Source organism: Schistocerca piceifrons, chromosome 1, assembly GCF_021461385.2.
Source record: "Schistocerca piceifrons isolate TAMUIC-IGC-003096 chromosome 1, iqSchPice1.1, whole genome shotgun sequence".
Classification (NCBI taxonomy): Eukaryota; Metazoa; Arthropoda; class Insecta; order Orthoptera; family Acrididae; genus Schistocerca; species Schistocerca piceifrons.
The window spans coordinates 1,226,655,694-1,226,680,887 of NC_060138.1; the positions used below are offsets into that span (position 1 = coordinate 1,226,655,694).

Below are 25,194 nucleotides of genomic sequence, written 5' to 3' on the forward strand. Positions count from 1 at the left end.
GCATTACCCCTAATTTAACATGTTAAAATTGTCTACATTATTCAAACATTTGAACTTTAGCTAAGAAACAAACATACACTTTTCTCTGTTATAAAATAATAGGTTGCATGTCTGAGTACTACATTGCATTAACTGGCTTGTATCTCCCTTCAACTGCCCACAATTGACATGGCAGCAGAGCATTGTGCGCGTTGATACATCCTTGCATTCATGTACTTTTTATTTTGCAAACAGGTTCTTATGCACATTATCTTTCCAAACTGGGCTTCGCCAGATGATGTGCGATAACAGTAACCGAAAGCTGGTTACATTTTTTATATTTATGTGGAGAAAATATAGCTATTTCAGACTATCTCTGATAAAATGGTTCATCTGGATACAATTCAGTGTGAAATAGCATCTATTAAGTAATTTTCCATTTTGGAGCAAAATAACATGTATTTTGCGGTTATTGCACAATGTGAACTTTTCCGGTCCCTAGTTGTAGGTGAGTGGTTGCTTTCCCTTATTTTACATATCCAAAGCCACTCTTAATTGCATAATTTCTGTAAAATACTACCGTATTTATTTGTGTTATGCATTTGTTAGTGCTATAAACTAACCCAAGAGAACAATTTTTAACACAGTATTGCGTTTAATAGTTTCCACATAAGCAAGCTATAAAAATAACTTGCAGGTAGAGGAACATAATGTCCAGAATCAAAAGGCAGATTGAACAGTATTTTTTGCAGTTTGTGTCTTAGAATCTGTACTGAACATTTAAAATTTCAAGGAGGAATGTAGAAAGGAACAGACAAATGTAGACTTTAGTAGACCCAAATGACTCTTACTTTAAAAAGATGACTTCCTGTTGAAATAAATAAATAAATATAAAAACAAAGATGAGGTGACTTACCGAACGAAAGCGCTGGTAGGTCGATAGACACACAAACAAACACAAACATACACACAAAATTCAAGCTTTCGCAACTAACTGTTGCTTCATCAGGAAAGAGGGAAGGAGAGGGGAAGACGAAAGGAAGTGGGTTTTAAGGGAGAGGGTAAGGAGTCATTCCAATCCCGGGAGCGGAAAGACTTACCTTAGGGGGAAAAAAGGACAGGTATACACTTGCACACACGCACATATCCATCCACACATACAGACACAAGCAGACATATTTAAAGGCCCATATATTTTTATTTTCATTTTCATTTCACCTCATGTTACACTTTCCACTTTCTAATACCATGTCACCCTCACAACACCCCCACAACGACCAGGCCTTTAAATATGTCTGCTTGTGTCTGTATGTGTGGATGGATATGTGCGTGTGTGCAAGTGTATACCTGTCCTTTTTTCCCCCTAAGGTAAGTCTTTCCGCTCCCGGGATTGGAATGACTCCTTACCCTCTCCCTTAAAACCTACTTCCTTTCGTCTTCCCCTCTCCTTCCCTCTTTCCTGATGAGGCAACAGTTTGTTGCGAAAGCTTGAATTTTGTGTGTATGTTTGTGTTTGTTTGTGTGTCTATCGACCTGCCAGCGCTTTCGTTCGGTAAGTCACCTCATCTTTGTTTTTATATAAAAATTTTCCCACGTGGAATGTTTCCTTCTATTATATAAATAAATAAATAAATAAACATATTTGAGAGTTGCACAAATTTGCAGCATCTGTCGTATTAATATTGTGGTATGCTTTGTACACCCACCTACTGCCATAGAGTTAACCTCCTATGTTGAAATTTGGCACAGTACAAGGACAAAGTTTGAGGTTGAAAAATTGTATCAAGCTACACCAAACAGTAAGACCAAACTGTAGTCTTTGACATGATGTGCAGCTTTTATAATTTTGAAGTTCCTGTTGTTGCTTTCACCTTTACTGTGGAATATATTTATCTAAAGTATATTTATGCTACAATATTAATCTTACAATCATTTTCAGCTCCTGCTCGAATTGCATCATTTTCCCAAGTTTTACATGAGGCTCTAGACTCTCATGTGGCACTTGCATGCATTTCTATTGGCAACCCAACACCAAATGTTTGGTGGCAGCATGGGAAGGAGATTCTGAAAACTGACTCCAGATTTAGAATATCCAAGAACTCTCTTCTCATTGCAAGTAAGTAATTAACTTTCTTCAAGAATTCTTATTCCATTTCATTTCTATTTTTGCTTATTTCTTATGTTTCGTAAATAATGAAATTCCTATCTTGAAGCAATAGTCTTTCAGAACCAATTAGGTACAATGAATCAATATCCACAGCAACTATCACAGTTCCAACATTTATGGAATTTTAACCAAATTTGTGAAGACTAGTAAGATGATAATGTATTAGTGACATCATGCTGGTTTCTGTAGTAGTTACCGTAATTGCCAACAGTGCAAATTAAGGTAAGCAATGTGAAACAAATGCAGTTTAACAGCTAGTAAAATGCCTCTGATTTCACAAATGTGGCATCGTGTAAGTTTCTGGAGAAACAAAGTGACAAATTTACACAGTCATTTACTAAACATAAATACTGTAACTAAGAGATAAACAGCAGACTGAATAGAGAAAAATTCAAGTGATGTAATTACAGCCAACACAGTGGAATGCAAACTCTTCCAAGGAAATCTCTCATTGTAATGTTTTTGGCAAAATGTTCGTGTGAATACAAGGAGAATGAAATTTTAATGAATAGAGGGGGGAGGGAAAAGACGGAGTCAGCTAGAAACCATTAATCTTCATATATCCATATTTAAACTGGATGAAGGTGGGACACAGCTGGTATAATTTTTATTAAAAATGAAATTCCTCCAGCTGTACTTCAGGTTTTTTATTTACTTTACTACTAGTTTCGGTGTTGTGTCAATGCCATTTTCAGGCCCGTACACTTTGCTGAAATCAGTTGTGTGTGGCTCAGTCTAGAATTCCACGGTGGGCAGTAACTAGTGTTGTAGACTGTGTAAGAACTTAGTAACATTGCCGCCTAGCAATGTTGATAACATCATTGCCTTGGGAGATCATGCAGAGACAGCAATCATTCAGCACAGATGGTGATATAGATAGAGCAGCAGGTGTCATAGTGGAGATATTGCTGGTGGTTGGTAGGTTTGATATGGATGGAGGAGTTGATGTTCCCACTTCAGAGGTGTAGATCGACATCGAGCAAGGTGGTTTGTCTTGAGAGGACCAGGTGAAATGAATAGGGGAGAAGATGATGAGATTGTGAAGGACTGTGGATAGTGTCCTCACCTTCGATCCAGATCATGAAGATGTCATCAATGAATCTGAACAAGGTGAGGGGGTTTAGGATTCTGGATAGTTAGGAAGGATTTCTCTAGATGCCCCATGAATAGGTTGGCATAGGATGGTGCCATGCAGTTGTCCATTGTTATACCAGGGATTTGTTTGTAGGTGATGCCTTCAAAGGTGAAGTAATTGTGGGTGAGGATATAGATGGTCATGGTGAACAATAATGAGGCTGTAGGTTTGGAATCCATTGGGCATTGGGAAAGGTAGAGTTCAGCAGTGGCAAGGACACAGGCATTGTAGATGTTAGTGTCAAAGAAGGTGGCATCAATAGTGACGAACAGGGGCAGGAACTATGGAGAGCTGATGGAGGAAATAGTCGGTGCATTTCTATAATAGGGTAAGTTTTAGGCAATAGGCTGAAGGTGTTGGCCTACAAGAGCAGAGATTCTTTCACTGGGGGGGGGGGCACAGGAGGCCCAGTAACTGGCCACAATGGGGCATCCTGGGTGGTTGGGTTCATGGACTTTAGGAAGCATGTAGGAGGTAGGAGTGCAGGGATTGGTAGAGGTGATGGGAGAGAGGGACTCAGGGGAGAGGTTCTGGGATGGGCCTAAGGATTTGAGGATAGACCGGCGATCCTGTTGGATTTCTGGAATGGGGTCACTGTGGCAGGGTTTTTAGGTGGACGAATCTGACAGCTGGCACAGTCCTTCCACCAGGTAATTTTTGTGGTTCAAAACCACAGTGGTGAAGAAGCCTTTATGAACTGGGTCGACCAATGTTGAACCTTGCGTGACTCAGTTCACTCAATCCAAATGTGGTCCTCCCCCAATGTTAACACGCCAGAATTTCTTAACATCAAACTTTGCCTCACCAACATTCCCAAAATCCCCCAATATGCTAGCTAACCCTTCACCCAGAGAAAGAATCGCATCTTCCTTTCTGTAATGGTGTTTGGGGGTGGCAGTTATTAACAATTGAGAGTTAATTTTGTTCTGCTATAGGCATTGCCTAAAGTGTAGTCAGTTGCTTCTTTCTTTCCTTTTAATATTGTAAGCCAAAACTAAATGTTTGCTGCATGTCTGTTTGCTAGATTTGAAGAAGGAGAATGAGGGAAACTACTCATGCTATGCAAGAAACTTGTTCGGTGAAGATAAAATAAGTTACAAGATCATTATAATTTTGCCTCCTGAAGTTCCCTTACTGGAAGTTATTGGTTCTGACCATCACAGCATTAAACTACAGTGGACTTCTCCGGAAGATGGAGGTGCACCAATTTTGGGTATGTATTTACTTAAGAGTGCGAAAATTATCTAATAGTTAGCTGAGTACAATACTTTTTATCAACATTGTGCATTATAATCAGTAAATAATGTATGGTGAAAGCCCACATTACAGGGACTGTAAAATCTGTTGGGACCTCTGAATTAAAACACAAAAGATTTGTAGTGACAAGTAATCACAGGGAGACACTGTAGGCAAGGGGTGACAAACATGTCTTTATAATTGACTCAGTTGGGATGAAATGTAGACAGTGTAAGTTATTTAACTTAATCTCCACAATCGTCACATAACACAGGTCATATTCATTTGTATCAAGAAAGTAGGAAGTAACTGCCACTAGGTCAACAATGCAGGAGTCTACAGGGGGCAGGCACCTAGTGCCACACACCTGTGTCACTTCTGTATAAGCTCTCAACTGTGAACTATCACCAACTGTTGTTTCTACCTGGCAGGCATGTGGCTTAATGCTAGATTCACACTCTATAGTGTGCTCCATGTAAATATTTGTAGAAAAGTTGCTTTGCTCTTAACCCTTTTGTTTGGCGACACGTGACATGGAATTGTGTGACCATGTGTGACCAAAAGGTGTTGATAAGCTCTTTGTGTAGCTGTCACCTTTTGGCACTAGAGATTTCTGTACTTAGAATAATTTATTTTTTTTAGTCTTCTGACTGGTTTGATGTGACCGGCCACGAATCCATCTCCCGTGCCAACCTTTTCATCTCAGAGTAACACATGCAGCCTACATCTTCAATTATTTGCTGGATGTATTCCAATCTCTGTCTCCTACAGTTTTTGCCCTCCAGCTCCCTCTAGCACCACAGAAGTCATTCCCTGATGTCTCAACAGATGTCCTTTATCCTGTCCCTTCTCCTTGTCAGTGTTTTCCACATATTGCTTTCCTTTCTGATTCTGTGCAGAACCTCCTTAACCTTACCTTATCAGTTCACCTAATTTTCAACATTCGTCTGTAGCACCACATCTCATATGCTTTAATTCTCTCCTTTTTTGGTTTTCCCACAGTCCATTTTTCACCACTATACAATGCTGTTCTCCAAATGTATATTCTCAGAAATTTCTTCCTCTAATTAAGGCCTGTGTTTGATACTAGTAGACTTCTCTTACCCAGGACTGTGCTTTTTACCAGTGCTATCTTGCCTTTGATGTTCTCCTTGCTCTGTCCGTTGTTGGTTATTTTGCTGCCTAGGTAGTAGATTCCTTAACTTCATCTACTTCATGACCATCAATCCTGATGTTACATTTCTCACCGTTCTCTTTTCTGCTACATACTCATTACTTTTGTCTTTCTTTGATTTTCTCTCAATCCACATTCTGTTCTCAGTAGACTGTTCATTCCATTCAGGAGATCATGTAATTCTTCCTCACTTTCACTCGTTATAGTAATGTCATCAGTGAATTGTATCATTCAATCCTTTCACTTTGAATTTTAATTCCACTCCAGAATCTTTATTTTATTTCCATCTTTGCTTCTCCAGTCTTTCCTTCTCATCCTGTCCAGTAAGTCTCCCCTGACACAGAATTCTGGGTGAATTTTCTGAACTGTACCCCTTTTCCTAAACCTCTCCAGTCCTTTTCCGTCACCCCTCTTCCTTCCCCTTCAACTCTTCTGCCAGAAGAAGAATCCACTGGCTCAAAAAGCTTGTAAAAGTTAATCCCTTTGTGTGTGTGTGTGTGTGTGTGTGTGTGTGTGTGTGTGTGTTCTCTGCTGCTGCCCCTTGGTGAGTAGGTCTTTTTTATCTATCTGTTTACATCATTTTGTAAGTACTCTTTCACATTACAAATTGCATCTGTCTATGGGTGTCTGCAAGTTCAGGTTCTTTTCTTCAGCATCTCTGTGATATTCTCCCATGGGTTAAAGAAATATGTAACCATTTGTACTGCCCGCCTCTGTATATGTTAAACATCCTTCGATAGTCCTGTTTGGTATTGATGTAAGAATCACTTACCGATCTTATGTGAATAACACCATGAACTACCAGCCTGGAGGTTGTGCACACAGTTTTCCCTTCTCTAATCAGATTCCATGTTCACTTAAGATTTCTTCCTCACTGCTGCTGTGGATTTCATGCTCACATGGATTAAACACCTCTGCAGTTGTCAGTACTTTTGTTTCAGTACCATTTTTGGGTGTATTCTTTTTCACATTCAGCATGTTTTTAAAATATTTGTTTAACTGGTGGGACCAAATTCTGGATTGCAGATCAATCTTTTGATCTGGCACAGTAACATTTTTTAAATGTGAAATCACTTCTTAACAGGAAATCATTTTTATCATCTCTTTTCTTTGTAGTGGATATACATTTGTCCTTTTTATTACAACTAACGTTTTCCATTTTATGAGCTTTAAATTAACATTCACACACTTTTCTTGTAGTCTGTAAGTACACTTCATACAAAATATACCTTTCACAATGCAGTTTGAACATTTCTTATCCAACAAAATATTAGAATTAAACATTTTTGAGGACTGAGATGTGCCGTTGCACTTAGAGAGCCCTTGATGTTGTTGTTGTTGTTGTGGTCTTCAGTCCTGAGACTGGTTTGATGCAGCTCTCCATGCTACTCTATCCTGTGCAAGCTTTTTCATCTCCCAGTACCTACTGCAACCTACATCCTTCTGAATCTGCTTAGTGTATTCATCTCTTGGTCTCCCTCTACGATTTTTACCCTCCACACTGCCCTCCAATACTAAATTGGTGATCCCTTGATGCCTCAGAACATGTCCTACCAACCGATCCCTTCTTCTGGTCAAGTTGTGCCACAAACTTCTCTTCTCCCCAATCCTATTCAATACTTCCTCATTAGTTATGTGATCTACCCATCTAATCTTCTGCATTCTTCTGTAGCACCACATTTCGAAAGCTTCTATTCTCTTCTTGTCCAAACTATTTATCGTCCATGTTTCACTTCCATACATGGCTACACTCCATACGAATACTTTCAGAAATGACTTCCTGACACTTAAATCAATACTGGATGTTAACAAATTTCTCTTCTTCAGAAACGCTTTCCTTGCCATTGCCAGCCTACATTTTATATCCTCTCTACTTCGACCATCATCAGTTATTTTGCTCCCCAAATAGAAAACTCCTTTACTACTTTAAGTGCCTCATTTCCTAATCTAATTCCCTCAGCATCACCTGACTTAATTAGACTACATTCCATTATCCTTGTTTTGCTTTTGTTGATGTTCATCTTATATCCTCCTTTCAAGACACTGTCCATTCCATTCAACTGCTCTTCCAAGTCCTTTGCTGTCTCTGACAGAATTACAATGTCATCGGCGAACCTCAAAGTTTTTATTTCTTCTCCATGAATTTTAATACCTACTCCGAATTTTTCTTTTGTTTCCTTTACTGCTTGCTCAATATACAGATTGAACAACATCGGGGAGAGGCTACAACCCTGTCTTACTCCCTTCCCAACCACTGCTTCCCTTTCATGTCCCTCGACTCTTATAACTGCCATCTGGTTTCTGTACAAATTGTAAATAGCCTTTCGCTCCCTGTATTTTACCCCTGCCACCTTTAGAATTTGAAAGAGAGTATTCCAGTCAACATTGTCAAAAGCTTTCTCTAAGTCTACAAATGCTAGAAACGTAGGTTTGCCTTTCCTTAATCTTTCTTCTAAGATAAGTCGTAAGGTCAGTATTGCCTCACGTGTTCCAGTGTTTCTACGGAATCCAAACTGATCTTCCCCGAGGTTGGCTTCTACTAGTTTTTCCATTCGTCTGTAAAGAATTCGTGTTAGTATTTTGCAGCTGTGACTTATTAAGCTGATAGCTCGGTAATTTTCACATCTGTCAACACCTGCTTTCTTTGGGATTGGAATTATTATATTCTTCTTGAAGTCTGAGGGTATTTCGCCTGTTTCATACATCTTGCTCACCAGATGGTAGAGTTTTGTCAGGACTGGCTCTCCCACGGCCGTCAGTAGTTCCAATGGAATATTGTCTACTCCGGGGGCCTTGTTTCGACTCAGGTCTTTCAGTGCTCTGTCAAACTCTTCATGCAGTATCGTATCTCCCATTTCATCTTCATCTACATCCTCTTCCATTTCCATAATATTGTCCTCAAGTACATCGCCCTTGTATAGACCCTCTATATACTCCTTCCACCTTTCTGCTTTCCTTTCTTTGCTTAGAACTGGGTTTCCATCTGAGCTCTTGATATTCATACAAGTCGTTCTCTTATCTCCAAAGGTCTCTTTAATTTTCCTGTAGGCGGTATCTATCTTACCCCTAGTGAGATAGGCCTCTACATCCTTACATTTGTCCTCTAGCCATCCCTGCTTAGCCATTTTGCACTTCCTGTCGATCTCATTTTTGAGACGTTTGTATTCCTTTTTGCCTGTTTCACTTACTGCATTTTTATATTTTCTCCTTTCATCAATTAAATTCAATATTTCTTCTGTTACCCAAGGATTTCTACTAGCCCTCGTCTTTTTACCTACTTGATCCTCTGCTGCCTTCACTACTTCATCCCTCAAAGCTACCCATTCTTCTTCTACTGTATTTATTTCCCCCATTCCTGTCAATTGCTCCCTTATGCTCTCCCTGAATCTGTGTACAACCTCTGGTTCTTTTAGTTTATCCAGGTCCCATCTCCTTAAATTCCCACCTTTTTGCAGTTTCTTCAGTTTTAATCTACAGGTCATAACCAATAGATTGTGGTCAGAGTCCACATCTGCCCCTGGAAATGTCTTACAATTTAAAACCTGGTTCCTAAATCTCTGTCTTACCATTATATAATCTATCTGATACCTTTTAGTATCTCCAGGGTTCTTCCATGTATGAGCCCTTGATTGCACTCTTATATCAGCACTGCAACCATGGTGAGAAACACATAAAAATTAAAGTGCCACACGTATGTGCATTGTTTTCGGACAAGTGAATGTTGTCCTTGGAGACTGCCTCGATAATATCAGAAACATCCATGCAATGGCAGCATCGTGTAGAAGTCAGTTCAAAGCATGCCAAATATGAGATATGTGTGCATGAAATCAGAGAAAAAAAAGCAATACAGAGAAGCTGTGAGCATAAGGAAAAATGGTGTGAATGGATAACGACAGATGGAGCTTGGGTATGGGATGCTTCCAGCATTAGTGCCATGTGAGCTGTGCTTGGGCTTGAGTTAGGGGGACATGGAAATGACAGCTTCACAATGTAAAATTGTATGTGATATAAGGTATCTTTTCTCATAATCTATATTAGTTAGAGAGTTAATTCTGTCACTATGTGTCCTGTCAATGTTGAAACAATGATACTGTAAAATCTTGATCAAAGACTCGAATATTAAATTTTTACTCTATGAGCTACACTTTTCGTATTATTGCTCGTGATTTTTTGTTTTGCAGTTAATGGGCATAATACCATTTCAGTACATTTCACATTATCTGTCCAATCACTCACAGAAAATTTGACAGTTCTATTTTCAGTAAAAATCTGAGAAAAGGTACATTAAAGATGGAAATGAAACTGTCAGGAAATTTACTTCAAAGTTGAAATAGCCCTGGTGTGCAGCTACAGTCTTCATCTTTGAATGCTTTCCAAAATCTTTTCACAGCGCCTCTTTTCATCATCTGTGCCTCCTTTACTAAACTTTTGAGAGAGCTGTCTGCATCTCGTATCCTAGCCCGATCTAAGACCAACTTGACACTCACCATCTGGGAGCCAACGGGAATTCCCAGTAGCTCAAGAACCTGGAATTTTGTGACCTTGGTTAAATGATGCGACAGCATCATATACACCAAAATGAAGTGTGTTAAAACCCACAAACACTGTTTTTGGGAGATGATGCCATGTTACACTGTCAAAGTTTCATTTGGGTTTTGTGTTCTTCAGGAGGTTTACATCAAACAGATCCCTGAAGACTGGTTTAATTTCCTCCATTAGAGCCACTAGTAAACTGTGGTGATGACTGTAATTCTCTACTGTTGTTTTTTCCCAATTATATTTACACCAACTGTTCTGATCATCAGGACATAACCCATGAGTAGGATGCTCATTTGCAGAGGCAATGAGGAAAAACAGTGCCCATACAGCTTTCCTCATAGCTTACACATCATCTGTTGTTTGCCTGATTGCTAGACCATAACAGTTCTGAATATAGTCTATTGCAGCATCAGTCAGCCTCCCTTTACCATCCAATATTTTTCCATCACTTAGCATTTTTCCTTTCATTGTCGTCTTTCGACATGTAAGTCTAGCTCCCATTCTTTTCTGAACATGCCTCATACTATCAAGCTTCTGTATCTCAACATTTCCATATGGTTTACTTTTCATAACATGCCTAAAGGCTTTTGAATCACTGTCCCCCAAATAATGTAAATAATATACATCATACCACTGAGAAATGTGATCAGATATTGTCTTTACTCCAGCAACCTCCATACCACCACTGTTGCCTGAGTAATTTGCTGTACACTTATCACTATGTTGGTTGCTCAGTTCATTTGTACAGTGACAGTATGTTGACGTAATAGCCACATCAATCACCTTTCCATTGTCAACATTTGTAGTTGTAACAAGCTTTTGTTGGAGGTATGACCCTGTTTCTGCTGTGTACTCTGCAGCGGAGTGTGCACTGATATGAAACTTTCTGGCAGATTAAAACTGTGTGCTTTACCAAGACTCAAACTCGGGACCTTAGCTGCATAGTGAAAATCTCATTTTGGAACACCCCCAGGCTGTGGCTAAGCCATGTCTCCACAGTATCCTTTCTTCCAGGAGTGCTTAATTCTGCAATGTTCGCAGAAGAGCTCCTGTGAAGTTTGGAAAGTAGGAGACGAGGTACTGGCAGAACTGAAGCTGTGAGGACGAGTCGTGAGTCGTGGTTGGGTAGCTCAGATGGTAGAGCATTTGCCCGCTAAAGGCAAAGGTCCCGAGTTTGAGTCTCAGTCTGGAACACAGTTTTAATCTTCCAGAAAGTTTGAATAACATGGTATTTGCGGTTTCATCTTGCTACAAAACACTTCTCATTTTCTCAAATATCATCTAACTGTTACTGAAAGTGTTTTATAAACAGTAGGCGTCCACCCCCCCCCCCCCCCCCCCACCCACTCCCCTTACCCCACCTGTACACAATACCTGGATATGTGCCTAGCACCAGGCTCCCAGTGCACTATGCCTCAAATAGTCTGCCAACAACAGCTATGTGGGCCAGCCTCCACATACCACCTGTGGTGGGTTGCAAGACTAGAGCGCACAGCACGTGGCCCCCTATGCTGCCTGCTTGAACCATCCTCCACACAGAGACAGCACAGCCAGCATTCCTCCTCACATTGTGTTCTACTGTTTATTGAACTGTTTCCGTGTTTTGTCATTTACTCCAGCGTGAATAAATAAACTTGTTTTTAGTGGCCACACTATTGGTTGTATCTAGCATTATTACACACTTAGTGATGAGTGTGGTGTTCGTTTCTTTGTGCTCAGTCTATTTGATTGTTCTGTCAGTCCACATGTTAATGGAGGCAATGCTCAAATCCCTTCTTGAGCAGCAGCAACAGGCTCTTATGGTCGCTATCACAAATTTGTTTGCCACGTTTACTATGTGGGCTTCTATTCTATCAGCATATGTGGCACTTTTTCCTCCCTTACAATCTGTGGTCAAAGATTGGAAGGCTTACAAGAAGCAGTTTCAGCAACACTTCCTTGCTTTTGCTGTCACTAACGTGAACATATGTAGAACTTTATTTCTTTTATTTACTCTCACATTTACCAGTTGTTGGGCCAGTTAACCCCAGGAATCAGCATCGCTTTTGTTCAACGAGATGTGTAAGTTGATGTCCAATTATCACCACTAGCAAACACATGTCATTGCAGCATGTGTCAATTTCTGTTGTCATAAACAGCCCCACCTGTTCTACTGGGCTCGGGAGGCCATATTCCAAGGCCTCCGTCACTAATGTCAGTTTGTTATCAATGCCCATAATGATTCCTATGCTGATTCAGATGTCCGTGATACCACCATACAGTTGGCTCCTGACAAGGAGCAGCATCAGTACACACTACAGTGTGAGAGTCCATCTTTGGCTAAATTGTTAAATACTGCTCAATGTTTTGAGGTATTTCATGCTACTGATGATCAGATTGAAGCTTAGTGTGACATTGCTGTGGTGGCTCATGTTCCTGGTCATCAGGTGTCAGTTAGTTCTCATGGGGAGTACAATGTGTCAGCTGTACAAACGCAGCAGCCTAAGTGCTGCACTGGAGAGCAACATGCAAACAATAACAACAACAGCAACCACTGCCATGGCAGCACTCAGTGCTCCCATCTTGCCCATACTGTTTCACGCAACATGACAAGCTGTGTGCCCTAAGTGCTGGATGACTTACAACAACTGTAGGAAAAGAGGACATATAGTGTATTTGTGTCATTCCCAGTTCTCTCCTGCAGATGTGGACATGGATGTCAATTGCGTGTCTCCAATGCTTACAAATGATAAAAAGCTGTTTATTGAAGCATGAGTGATGGATGAAGTGCTCTGACTACAGGTGGACAAGGGTGCAGCTGTGACATTGCTGAACTCACAAGCTTATGTGAATTTGGGGTCCCCGACATTGCCTACAGTTACTCTGTGTTTGGTGAGTTACAACATGCAGTGTATTCCAGTTTTGGGGCACTTTACAGCTACCACTGTGTGTCAATCCATGGTTAGATCCTTCAAATCTCTGGTTGTGGATGATTTGTTTGGTCAGTATGCTTTTGGTGCCTTGGTTTTTCTGTTTCAGATGAGATGCACCTCACCAGTGGTTAGATTCTCTGTGTTCTGAGTTCTTGTCTCCATTTTTGGATGGATTAGGTTGTGCCACTAATTTTGGGCCCCACATTACCCGTAAACCTAAGGTGCAGCTGTGTTTTTTCCAGGTATGCCCTATTCCAGTGTCCTTGCATGATAAAGTGAAATCAGAATTGGACAGGCTGACGTCATTGGGTCACACAGTCTATTATATCAAGTGAGCTGTCTATCACCCTCGTGATGGTTAAAACACCAAAGGTCAGCTTTGCCTCTGCGGTGACTTTACAGTTTCCATTAACAGTTAATATCTCATTGACACCTATCCTTTGCCCCATCAGGCTGAGTTAATGCCCAAACTCACCAGGGGCTGGCATTTCTCCAAAATTGAAGCCTATATACAGGTTCCATTGGATGGGTTTTCAAAAAATTCCTTGTGATTAACACACCCTTCAGATTGCACCAATATCAGCACTTTCCATTCAGTGTACCTAGTGCCCTTGTGATTTTTCTACATTTTTTGGAACAGTTGATGATGTCTGTTACAGGGAGCATCAACTATCTCAGTGACATTGGGATGACAGAAGCATCCTTGGAAGAACATTTACGCAACTTATGCTCCTTGTTCATGGTTTTATATACAGCAGGGTTGATGTTCACTTGGCCAAGTCACACTTTTTTCAGCCACCCATTGTGTATTTGGGGTTTCTCGGAATGTTGTCTACCTTACCGTTCCACTGTCAAAGAACTCCAGGCATTTTTAGGGAAAATTGATTATTATCACAAATTCGTTCTGGGTGCAGCCCCATTGTCACAATCTCTCCATGAATTGCTCCACAAAGACATTCCTTTTTGATGGGTGCTGGCCTGCAAACACTCTTTCACATTTTTGATATCCTAATTACTTTCTGCTCCTTGATTGGCTACCTTCCATCCTCGCCACCAGCTGGTTTAGGCTGCAAATGCCTCTCAATATAGACTCAGGGCTGATCTTGCACATCACAGTGAGGATGGTTCTCGGTGCCCAATAGCTTAAGCATCACAAACGCTCAACTCCACACAGCAGTGCTACTCCTAAGTTGAAAAGGAAGCACTTGCTATTGTCTGAGCCCTCAGGAAGTGAAAGCCCTCAGCAAGTTTCATGTGTTCATGTGTATGGGTCAAAGTTCCACCTTATTACTGTCCACAAGCCCGTGGTGTCATTGTTTAATCCTTCTGCTTCATTGCCTGACAAAGCAACACATCACCTACAGTTTTTGGTCTTGTTTGTGTCTCGCTAAAACTATGAAATACATTTTCAGCTTACTGTGCAGCAGACCAAAGCCTATGTACTGTCCCAGGTTCTGATGGGGCCAGATCCTTCTTTTGATCAGGATGAGATCCTTCATTTTCACTTAGATGTTGCGGTGCAATGTACAGTGGAAGAGTTTCCTATTACAGGTTCATGGATTGCAGCTGCTGTTGCTGCCAATCCAGTTTTGCACTGAGTTGTTCACCTTGTTCAGCATGGTTTCTGATCCTTTACATAACTAATTTGCTCTCCTTCATCACCTGTTTGTGTATGAATTTGTTCTCTTAGCAATGGATGGACTGTCACAGGATTGTGATCCTGACCACTCTATGGTGGGATTCACTTCATCTCCTACATCAGGGACACTGGGGACGAGGGGGGGGGATCTCTCATACCAAGTCATCGGCCCATCGACATCTGTTTTGGCTTGGTATCTATGGTGACATTGTGCATCTTGTCACAGCCTGTTCTCTGTATGATACAGAATAGGCAACACTGCAGGTGATGCTCTCTCCATGGCACACACTGAACAACTGTAGGAACGCATCCATGTTGATTTTGTGGGACCCTTCATAAATTCTTATTGGCTGTTAAATGTCGATGCTTCCTCTGAACTTCAATATATTATCCGGAGCAGAGAAGGCTATGGTTCAGACCCCGTCAAAAAATTTTCTGGTGAAGGATATCCTAATACACTTGTGAATGACAGATAACATTCCACAGATTGTGTCTCAGACCTTCCACAATTTCTGCAGCCACCAAGGCACTTGCCATGTGACTGCTCCTCCTTTCCATCCCCAATCTAACAGTGAGATGAGACAGCTTGTTTGCATATTCAGGATTCAAATGAAAAACTACATTGCTGACTCTTCCATGGACTACACCTTGACACAACTCTTGAGTTCCTACAGGTTAACGCTGGTGGGGCAGCGAGATGTCCCGTAGTCACCTGCCACATTCCCTCCTGCAACTGTTTATGCCATCCCACCAACATCCAGTGGTGCGGCCCTCATTGCAGTTTGCTCCTGACTCCGCCGTCTGGGCTTAGAGGTGTCAGCTGCTGACCGAAATGGATTCTAGCCATTATCCACAGTTTTTGTGGCTGCCGCCTCTCTATGGTGGCACCAGTAAGGGTCTGGTGGTTCACCAATATGACCAGCTGTTCCCTTGTGCCACAGCGAGGGCAGCAGGCTGCCGTCTCCACCTCCCTCAGCATCTGTCTCGGCCTCTCAGGGGATCCCTGCTGAAGGGGTGGACCCACCCACCTTGCGGATGTTGCCATCTCCTGCCTCTCCTCTGGGGTCCAGCGCCCCAATACATGCTGCTGGCCCTTCCTGTAATGCTTCGCTACAACATGCATGCCTGCCACCAGCTGGGGTGGCACTGTCATGTCCTTCACCACTGATGTGTCCAGCAACCCCTACCTAGTGTCCAGCACCTTCACCACGAGTGCAGTGCACTCATGCGGAGGGCCCAGACATTGAGATGCTGCCAGTGCCACTGTCACAAATCATCCTTTATGGTTTTTCGCTGGAGGTGGTCGCTGCACATGCCCGCGGGTGCACCACTTCCACTCGTCTCATTCCACTGTCACTGTCATCACGTATGGCATATACTCCAGGGACTGCAGTTTTGTCATCAGTCACCCTGATGCCCGCATCAGAGGAGCATCCTTTCCCCAATATGGGTGGTGTGCTGTAACCCTGCACACAAAACCTGAATATGTACTGTGGTGTCAGGCCACTGATATGCTGCACTACAGATAGTCCACCTGTGGCAGCTGCACACGTCAGCCACCAGAGGCCACCTGCAGTGGGTCACAAGACTAGTGTGCATGGAACAACATCAGCCATGCTGCTTACCAGAGCTCTCTCTACATAGACAGCACAACCAGTGATCCTCCTCAGGATGTTTTCTACTGCTTCTTGTACTGTTTCTATGTTCATTGTTTATTTGAATGTGGATAAATAAACTCTTGTTCTTAGTGGCCACATTATTGGTTGTGTGTAGCATTACGATACACTCAAACTCTCTCTCTCTCTCTCTCTCTCTCTCTCTCTCTCTGTGTGTGTGTGTGTGTGTGTGTGTGTGTGTGTGTGTGTGTGTGTAGTAGGTTGCATCTTCATCATGCAATTAAGTCAACTATTTTTATTTAGTATGATTATTTATGACCCTGTAATCACTGTTTTCAGATGACTTTTGGGTTCTGTAGATGTTATTTTCACAGATTAAAAAAAGACATCACATCAAGTAAAATCAACATAATGTTTTACCCCATGAGAGGCAATTCCTACACTACAGTAATTGTACTGTCATTCAAATAGAAGATTCTTTGATGTCTTGTATGCAACACAACACAGTTAAAATGTGAGCTAACAGATTACTGTGATTATTCAGGTTACATGCTGAGCTACAAAAGAGATCATGGAAACTGGCAAGAAGTTAATTTAGAAGCTGAGAAGACTACCCACACGCTGGAAGATCTAAGCTGTGGAGGAACTTACCATGCATTTATTTCTGCACAAAATAGAATTGGCAACAGCCCACACAGTGCCATACTCACTGCTAAGACAAAAGGTGCAGGTTAGTAATTAATTATTCCTTGGTCTTCTTTTATACTATATCTCGTTTCAGCACTTACACAATTATACATAACTTCAAGAAAGTAATGTGATCATAAAAGAGCTTATTATATCTTTAAAAGCAACTAATGGAAACTCCACATAGGAATATCAACAGTGTAGGAAAAGATAGATTGCTACTTACCACAAAGAAGGCACATAAAGTTGCAGACAGGCACAATTAAAAGTCTCCTTCATCAACAAAAGAGAAACAGAGCAACACACACCATTTAGACACACAGTTAAGCACAGCTCACACACACATGACTGCCAACTGTGGCAGCTCAGAACAGAATACCATTCTGGGAGTTGGCGCCATCATTGTACACACAGAAAAATGTAACTGCTTACCTACCGTTATGCTGGGAGTTTATCATTTAAGATAGAATTTTAAGAAACATCCAGACTGTGTTTTGTCCAATAGCCAAGATCAGTGGCCATTTATGTGTTAAAGATGATCTGAGGCTGAGGAAGCCCTGTGTTTAGAAGATTTCATGCCTCTGGGGCAAAGCATACATTAACTGTTTGTACTGTTGAGGACAGGTGCGTAGAACATTGCCACCACGTAAGATTATAACAGCCTGAAAAATCTGCAGTGGCAGAGCATTGTTTAGTACAAGGACACACAATGAAATACAGGGTGTATCAAAAAGAATCATATGATTTTTAAAAAATCATAACTATTATGTTATTTGACATATGTGCATGAACAATGTACTGCTGGAAAGAGAAAACTGTTGAGTTTTACATGTTTCCCGCTAGTTAGCAGTGGCATCTGGAAGTGTGGGAATTTTTAAACCAAAGGATTACTGAACGGTGGATCAAGCCCACTGGACCAAATGATTCAGCCTTACATTACTGGCCTCCAAGGTCACTGGACATGTTGTTGTTGTTGTTGTTGTCTTCAGTCCTGAGACTGGTTTGATGCAGCTCTCCATGCTGCTCTATCCTGTCCAAGCTTCTTCATCTCCCAGTACTTACTGCAACCTACATCCTTCTGAATCTGTTTAGTGTATTCATCTCTTGGTCTCCCTCTACGATTTTTACCCTCCACGCTGCCCTCCAATACTGAATTGATGATCCCTTGATGCCTCAGAACATGTCCTACTAATCGATCCCTTCTTCTAGTCAAGTTGTGCCACAAACTCCTCTTCTCCCCAATTCTATTCAATACCTCCTCATTAGTTATGTGATCTACCCATCTAATCTTCATCATTCTTCTCTAGCACCACATTTCGAAAGCTTCTGTTCTCTTCTTGTCCAAACTATTTATCGTCCAGGTTTCACTTCCATACATGGCTACACTCCATACAAATACTTTCAGAAGCGACTTCCTGACACTTAAATCTATACTTGATGTTAACAAATTTCTCTTCTTCAGAAACGCTTTCCTTGCTATTGCCAGTCTACATTTTATATCCTCTCCACTTCGACCATCATCAATTATTTTGCTCCCCAAATAGCAAAACTCCTTTACTACTTTAAGTGTCTCATTTCCTAATCTAATTCCCTCAGCATCACCCGACTTAATTCGACTACATTCCATTAACCTCGTTTTGCTTTTGCTGATGTCCATCTTATATCCTCCTTTCAAGACACCAACTATTCCGTTCAACTGCTCTTCCATGTCCCTTGCTGTCTCTGACAGAATTACAATGTCATCGGCGAACCTCAACATTTTTATTTCTTCTCCATGGATTTTAATACCTACTCCAAAGTTTTCTTTTGTTTCCTTTACTGCTTGCTCAATATACAGATTGAATAACATCGGGGATAAACTACAACCCTGTCCCACTACCTTCCCAACCGCTGCTTCCCTTTCATGCCCCTCGACTCTTACAACTGCCATCTGGTTTCTGTACAAATTGTAAATAGCCTTTCGCTCCCTGTATTTTACCCCTGCCACCTTTAGAATTTGAAAGAGAGTACTCCAGTCAACATTGTCAAAAGCTTTCTCTGAGTCTACAAATGCTAGAAATGTTGGTTTGCCTTTGCTTAATCTATTTTCTAAGATAAGTCGTAGGGTCAGTATTGCCTCATGTGTTCCAACATTTCTGCGGAATCCACACTGATCTTCCCCGAGGTCGGCTTCTACCAGTTTTTCGATTCACCTGTAAAGAATTCGCGTTAGTATTTTGCAGCTGTGACATGACTGGTGGAAGTTTATAGAGGACTCTGTTTATTTGCCTCCATTACCAACAACAGTGAATGAACTGAGAGATCACATAACAGATCAGCTGTGGTAGCTGTAACTCAAGACATGCTCACTGCAGTGTGGGAACAGTTTGAATTCTGCATTGACATATGGCATGCATCTCAAGGTGGGCATATGAATGCCTATGAAAAAAAATAAAAAAAAACTTTTTGAGTTTCCTGTTCATTAAAAACAGGATTAATTGTATATATTTATTAGCTTCAGAAATATAGATGTGGCAAATTGGATGATTCTTTTTGATACACCCTGTTTTATGAGATTTTGAGGAATGGGAATTTTGAGAACAGCTGTAAAGATACAGTGGAAGGACAGAAGAAAACAGGAAAGAGAAGAATAAAAATGTTGGCTGAAGTGGAAAGAGGAACATACCTGACTACAAAGCAGTTGACCTGGAATGGAGTTGTGAAGACAACAGTGGTGTTAAGAACCTGCCAATTTCCTGAACTCATTATAATGATGATGAGGATGATGGTGTGGTTGCTGCTGCTTCCTGTTACTGGGATTTTGTTCTGTAGGAAACCATTGAAATTAGACGAGCAGAGGTTTTTACTACTCCCCTGAATACATTGTGGAACCCTGTTCTGATCTGCATTAAAATACATTCTTTGACTCAGTTGCCAGAATATTTTGACATTTATGGCAGTGGTACCTCAATTTTGTTTGCCTTCATCACCGGCAGTGCTGCTCCTACCTTTGGGGCAGCACTCGTGACCCTTATAAATGTGCAAGTACTCTTTGCTGACCTGTAACGGCACCAGCTCCAGTGCGGCATCTGTTTGATGGAACTTACTGGCAGCAGCATCTCACCTAAAGATGATGGCCAGTTGATCCATTGAAATATTGTGTAAACTTTACTTGCGAGTCTGGCTGCACCCCTAAGAAAAGTATCATTGTATCAACGGTGTGCCTCCAGGCATTTTGTCAGGTTGTTGTTTCCATTTTCTGTGCAATATTTTGATGATTGACCCAGCCATCAGCTACAGGTGTTGCAAGTTTTGCTGTTATGTGTACTCACTGGCTGGACTCAACCAAACTGTGAACTATTGTTCTCATGCTGTTATTTATAGCCGAGTTCAGTTCCTGATGTCCACTACACCCTTTGATGAATTTCAGATCTTGCACTGCTGTCATGTGAAATGCACATTCTCTCAGTGTTTTCCAATTCTGGTGGGTGTTATGGCTGGTGAGATTTTAATAAATAGAATGCTGGACACCTAGCATTATATAAATTGGAACCTCTATCACTGTTTACTACATTTTCAGAAACTTCTATTTTGATTTATATCTTAATTATGCTGTCCCTGAAACTCATACAAAAGCCAGGATTTATTTTTACTAATTTATGATGGTGTGTACTATAACAGCAAATACACAGTAACAACTCCTAATGATGTGTGTTCACATTTTCAGCTGTTTTGAATATTTAGTTTATCGTTGACAATCAATAAGGTAATAAGTGTTTTTGGGTGCTCATCAAATTTTTACTTTCGGAAAAGATAGACCAAAGAATCTGCATTAAATTTTGAAACTTCCTGGGAGATTAATACTGTGTGCCAGACCAAGACTCGAACTCGGGACCTTTGCCTTTCGCGAGCATGTGCTCTACCAACTGAGCTACCCCAGCACGACTCATGCCCCGTCCCCACAGCTTTACTTCTGCCAGTACCTCATCTCCTACCTTCCAAACTTCACAGAAGCTCTCCTTGAACCTTGCAGAACTAGCATTCCTGGAAGAAAGGATACTGCGGAAACATGGCTTAGCCACAGCCTAGGGGATGTTTCTAGAATTAAAGTTTGTTTGAAAAATGGAATAAAATACAGCCCCACACTCGAAATGTTGACTATGGTTTTGGGGAATCTGCCATGAGTAAGACAAGAGCTTACGATTGGTATAAACATTTCAAAGAGGGTTGAGAAGGCATTGAAGATAACGACCACCTGGATGCCCTACCACATCAATTGCTGACCACAGTGCGAAAGAAGTAAATAAAATGGTTCTGTAAAATTGCTGAATCCCCATCAGAGAGATCACTGATGTCTACCTATCCTTTGGCTCATGCCAAGCAATTTTTTTGGATGTTTTGGACATGAAAAGCACAGTTTGTTTTGAAATTGCTGAATTTCAACCAAAAACGATGCTGTGTAGACATTGATGAGGACTCACTAGATGAAGTCAACAGTGATATAGAATCTATAAAGAAGGTTAGAACAGGTGACAGAACATGGGTATACAGATGTAACATCAAAACTAAGACCTGCTTCTCTGAAGTGGAACTGCCTGAAGACCCAAGACCAAAAAGTATTTGACAAGTTTGATTACATGTGAAGGTTCTTCTAACTGTTTTCCTCAGTCACATTGGGATAGTGCATCATGAGTTCCTGCCATATGGTCAGTAAGGAATACTACCTGGAAGTTACATGCTGCTTTCATGAAGCAATCCAAAGAAAATCACCAGAATTGTGGCAAAACCACTTGTGAAAGTTGCATCATGATAATGTTCCCATTCACACTTCAATGCTTGTTCATGTTTTTTGGCAAAAAACAAAACTGTTGGGTTGCCTCAGCCACTATATTTGCTGGACGTGGCCCCCTGGTACTTCTTTTTATTTCTGACACTGAAGATAACCTTGAAAGGACATCATTCTGTCACCATTGATGAGAGAAAAACAGAACTGCTGAAGCTAAACACCATAATGAAAAGTGAGTTCCAGAAGTGCTCCCGAGATTGGAAAAGGTGCTAGCACAAATGTATTATGTATGAGGGAGATTACCATGGGAGTGTGACTAGATGCAGGCTAGACACATTTCGGTGGGCAGTTTTGCAGTAATTATGGGCATGTATGATAAGCTAAACTTAACAACTTTTTTTAAGGCAGTAGATTTTAGAGTGTTCCTCATTGTCTTTAAAATCTGTTCAAAATAGCATATGTAGTTTAAGTTAATGTATTAAGAGGCTTCCCAAATATCCATACAGTGGGACATTCTTATTTATGAGGAAGTTGTTATTAACAATAGTGCATTTTTATGAGTAACTGTGCAGACATTCTTATGCTGCATGTGCAAGAGAAGAAACTTAGCAGTTCTAAGCCCAATGCAAGCTGAAGTAAAAATATAAGTAACCTTTGTTGCTGCACTCAGTACATGACTCTCTCAATACACATTAAACTATGAGTGTCGCCATCAATGACTGCTCAAATGTCTCCTACCCATACCTAGAGAATATAATTCTACTCATTCTCCAGATATGGCCTTATACGTTTCTGATATCTAAAGTTCATGGCAAACTCTGGCTACTTCTTTTAACTGTACTTGTCATCCTGGGCCATATGCAACCATAAACGGTATTGCGTTTCTGTGACCTGTGCTGTCATCTACATCAAAATGACATATCAGCTGCCTCTCAGTGTTCCTTCTCTTCCTTTCTTTCATGTGTCTTGGATCTGCTTCACTTCTGTGTTTTAGGTGATTTAACACTAGCCAATAAACAACTCGAAAATATATCCAAACATTTCTTGAAAATTTCTTCATAGATTGCACAGGATGTTTACTTTTCAAATCCAGCAAAACTAATGCTATCACTGTGCTTCTCTGAACGTATAATTTTCCCTTTCCAAGGTCAAGCTTAACATGGACTGGCACCATTGAAGCTTTTCTTTATGTATCTTGAGCATCCACGTTATGTGACCATCTGACATTTTGGTCATATGAATTGGTGTGATTGATGCAGGATGACATCCTAGTGTCTGAAACTTCCATTAGATCAAAGCTCCGACAAAAAATTAACTCTTTCTATTGCAGTATGATTTAATAGGAATCATTATGCACAGGTTAAACCTTAAAAGAGGGATGTATTATATTTTCTCTTGTATTCAAACTGAATTGATTAGAGCCCTACTAAACTCAGTGTTCTTGCTGAAATGCTGTGCACGTGTATCATCTACTGTGTCTCAGTACTGCTCCTTAGACCTAGCATTGTACGAGGGTGAGTCAAATGAAAATCCTAAATTTGTAATAACAAATCAAAATTTTGCACCGTTATCCTGTAAGTTGGTAAACGTGCTACAAACAGCTTGCAGAATGGCCTGTAGGTGGCAGCATAGTGCAGATGCACACATACCGTCGTAGTATCAGTATAAAGATGGCCGCCCAACTTGCGACTTGCACCAGGGAAGAACAGCGTTCTGTTATTCGGTTTTTGCATAGTGAAGGCGTGAAACCTATTGAAACTCATCAATGAATGAAGGTTCAGTACAGTGATGCATGTTTGTCACAGTAGCAAGTCTACAAACGGAGTAGGAAGTTTGCACATGGTGTGACTTCAGTGGAAGATGCTCCTCGGCCAGATCAGGCACAATGTGTTGTGACTCCAGAGAAAATTCCGGCAGTTGGAGCCATAGTGAAGGAAAACCACCGAGTGACACTGAATGACATTGTTTACAGATTAGTCATGGGTCAGCACACCACATTGTGCATGATGTGCTCCAGTTTCACAGAGTGTCTGCAAGATGGGTGCCAAGGCAGCTGACTCCTGAAATGAGAGAACAACGTGTTGATGTTTGTAAAGAACTTCTTAGGCCCTTTGAATGAGAAGGTGGTGGCTTCCTTGCAAGAATCGTTACTGGGGTCAAAACCTGGGTTGACTTCCACCAACTGGAAACGATGAGATCGAGCAAGGAATGGCACCGTTCCTCATCACCAAAACCAAAAAAGTTTTGAACAGAAGCATCAGCAGGGAAGGTTATGCTGGCTCTCTTTTGGGACAAAAATGGCATCATTTTGGAGCATTGCATGCCTAGAGGGACCATTGTCACCAGTGCATCATACACAGATCTCCAAAAAAATCATGTGTGACCTGCAATCAAATCAAAGAGACATGGATTGCTGTCAGCAGGTGTCCTTTAGCAACATAACAATGCAAGGCCCCACACTGCTCGTACAACAGTTGCAACAATCACAGACCTGCATTTTGAGAGTCGTCCTCATCCACCATACTCACCAGACCTTACCCCAAGTGATGTCCGTATGTTTGGAACACTCAAAGACGCAATGGGAGGAAAGAAGTTCCTTTCTGATGAAGAGGTATGCCACATGGTGAATGAGTGGTTGCGCGGACTACCAAAATAATTTTTTTCTAAAGGAATTTATGCACTTTGTAAGCACTGGAGGACTTGCATTGATCGTGGGGGAGATTATGTTGAAAAGTGATACAGCTTTGTACCACTTTTGCACAGTAAATAATATTTGAAAAATATTTGAGGTTTTCATTTGACTCACCCTCATACATTCCTAGTTGACTTGTGATCTTATTATATTATGGAAAACATCTGTGCACTGTTATAGGAATTAATTTAGTTTTATCTGTTAGAACCACAGGTACCAAACACAGAGACCCTCATGTCAGCAAATGCAACGTCTCTTCATTTGCGCTTGCATAGCTGGCCAGATGGTGGATGTTCTATGTTATATTTTGTTGTTGAATACCGGATGCGTGAAAGTAATGATGAGTGGATACTCATTGACAATAATGCGCCACCAAAGAATCTCCTGATAGGGGATCTTCAACCCGCCACATGGTATCAGTTGCGACTAACTGCTCACAACAGTGCTGGTTCCACCAGAGTGCATTTCAACATTGCCACAACAACATTGACTGGAGGTAAGATAGCCATGATGAAGCACTCTATTGTTAAATTCTCTGAATTTCGATATAATAATTTGGCTTCATATATGTATCTAGGCCCAGTTCAAGAACATCTTTCCTCACAAGAGACTTACCATTTGAGTGCCCCTTCTTCCTCCATTTCCATCATACA

At 41.1% G+C, this 25,194-nt stretch overlaps 1 protein-coding gene across 1 annotated transcript in view; it reads left to right on the forward strand.

Annotated features, from left to right (window-relative positions):
- The window catches only part of LOC124779577 (Down syndrome cell adhesion molecule-like protein Dscam2), a 432,737-nt gene that overhangs the window by 361,737 nt on the left and 45,806 nt on the right, over positions 1–25,194 (forward strand). Inside the window, exons 25-28 of the mRNA XM_047253719.1 lie at positions 1,919–2,095; positions 4,306–4,494; positions 16,942–17,127; positions 24,747–25,037. Coding sequence (XP_047109675.1) covers positions 1,919–2,095; positions 4,306–4,494; positions 16,942–17,127; positions 24,747–25,037 — 843 coding nt within the window. The remainder of the gene's footprint in view (positions 1–1,918; positions 2,096–4,305; positions 4,495–16,941; positions 17,128–24,746; positions 25,038–25,194) is intronic.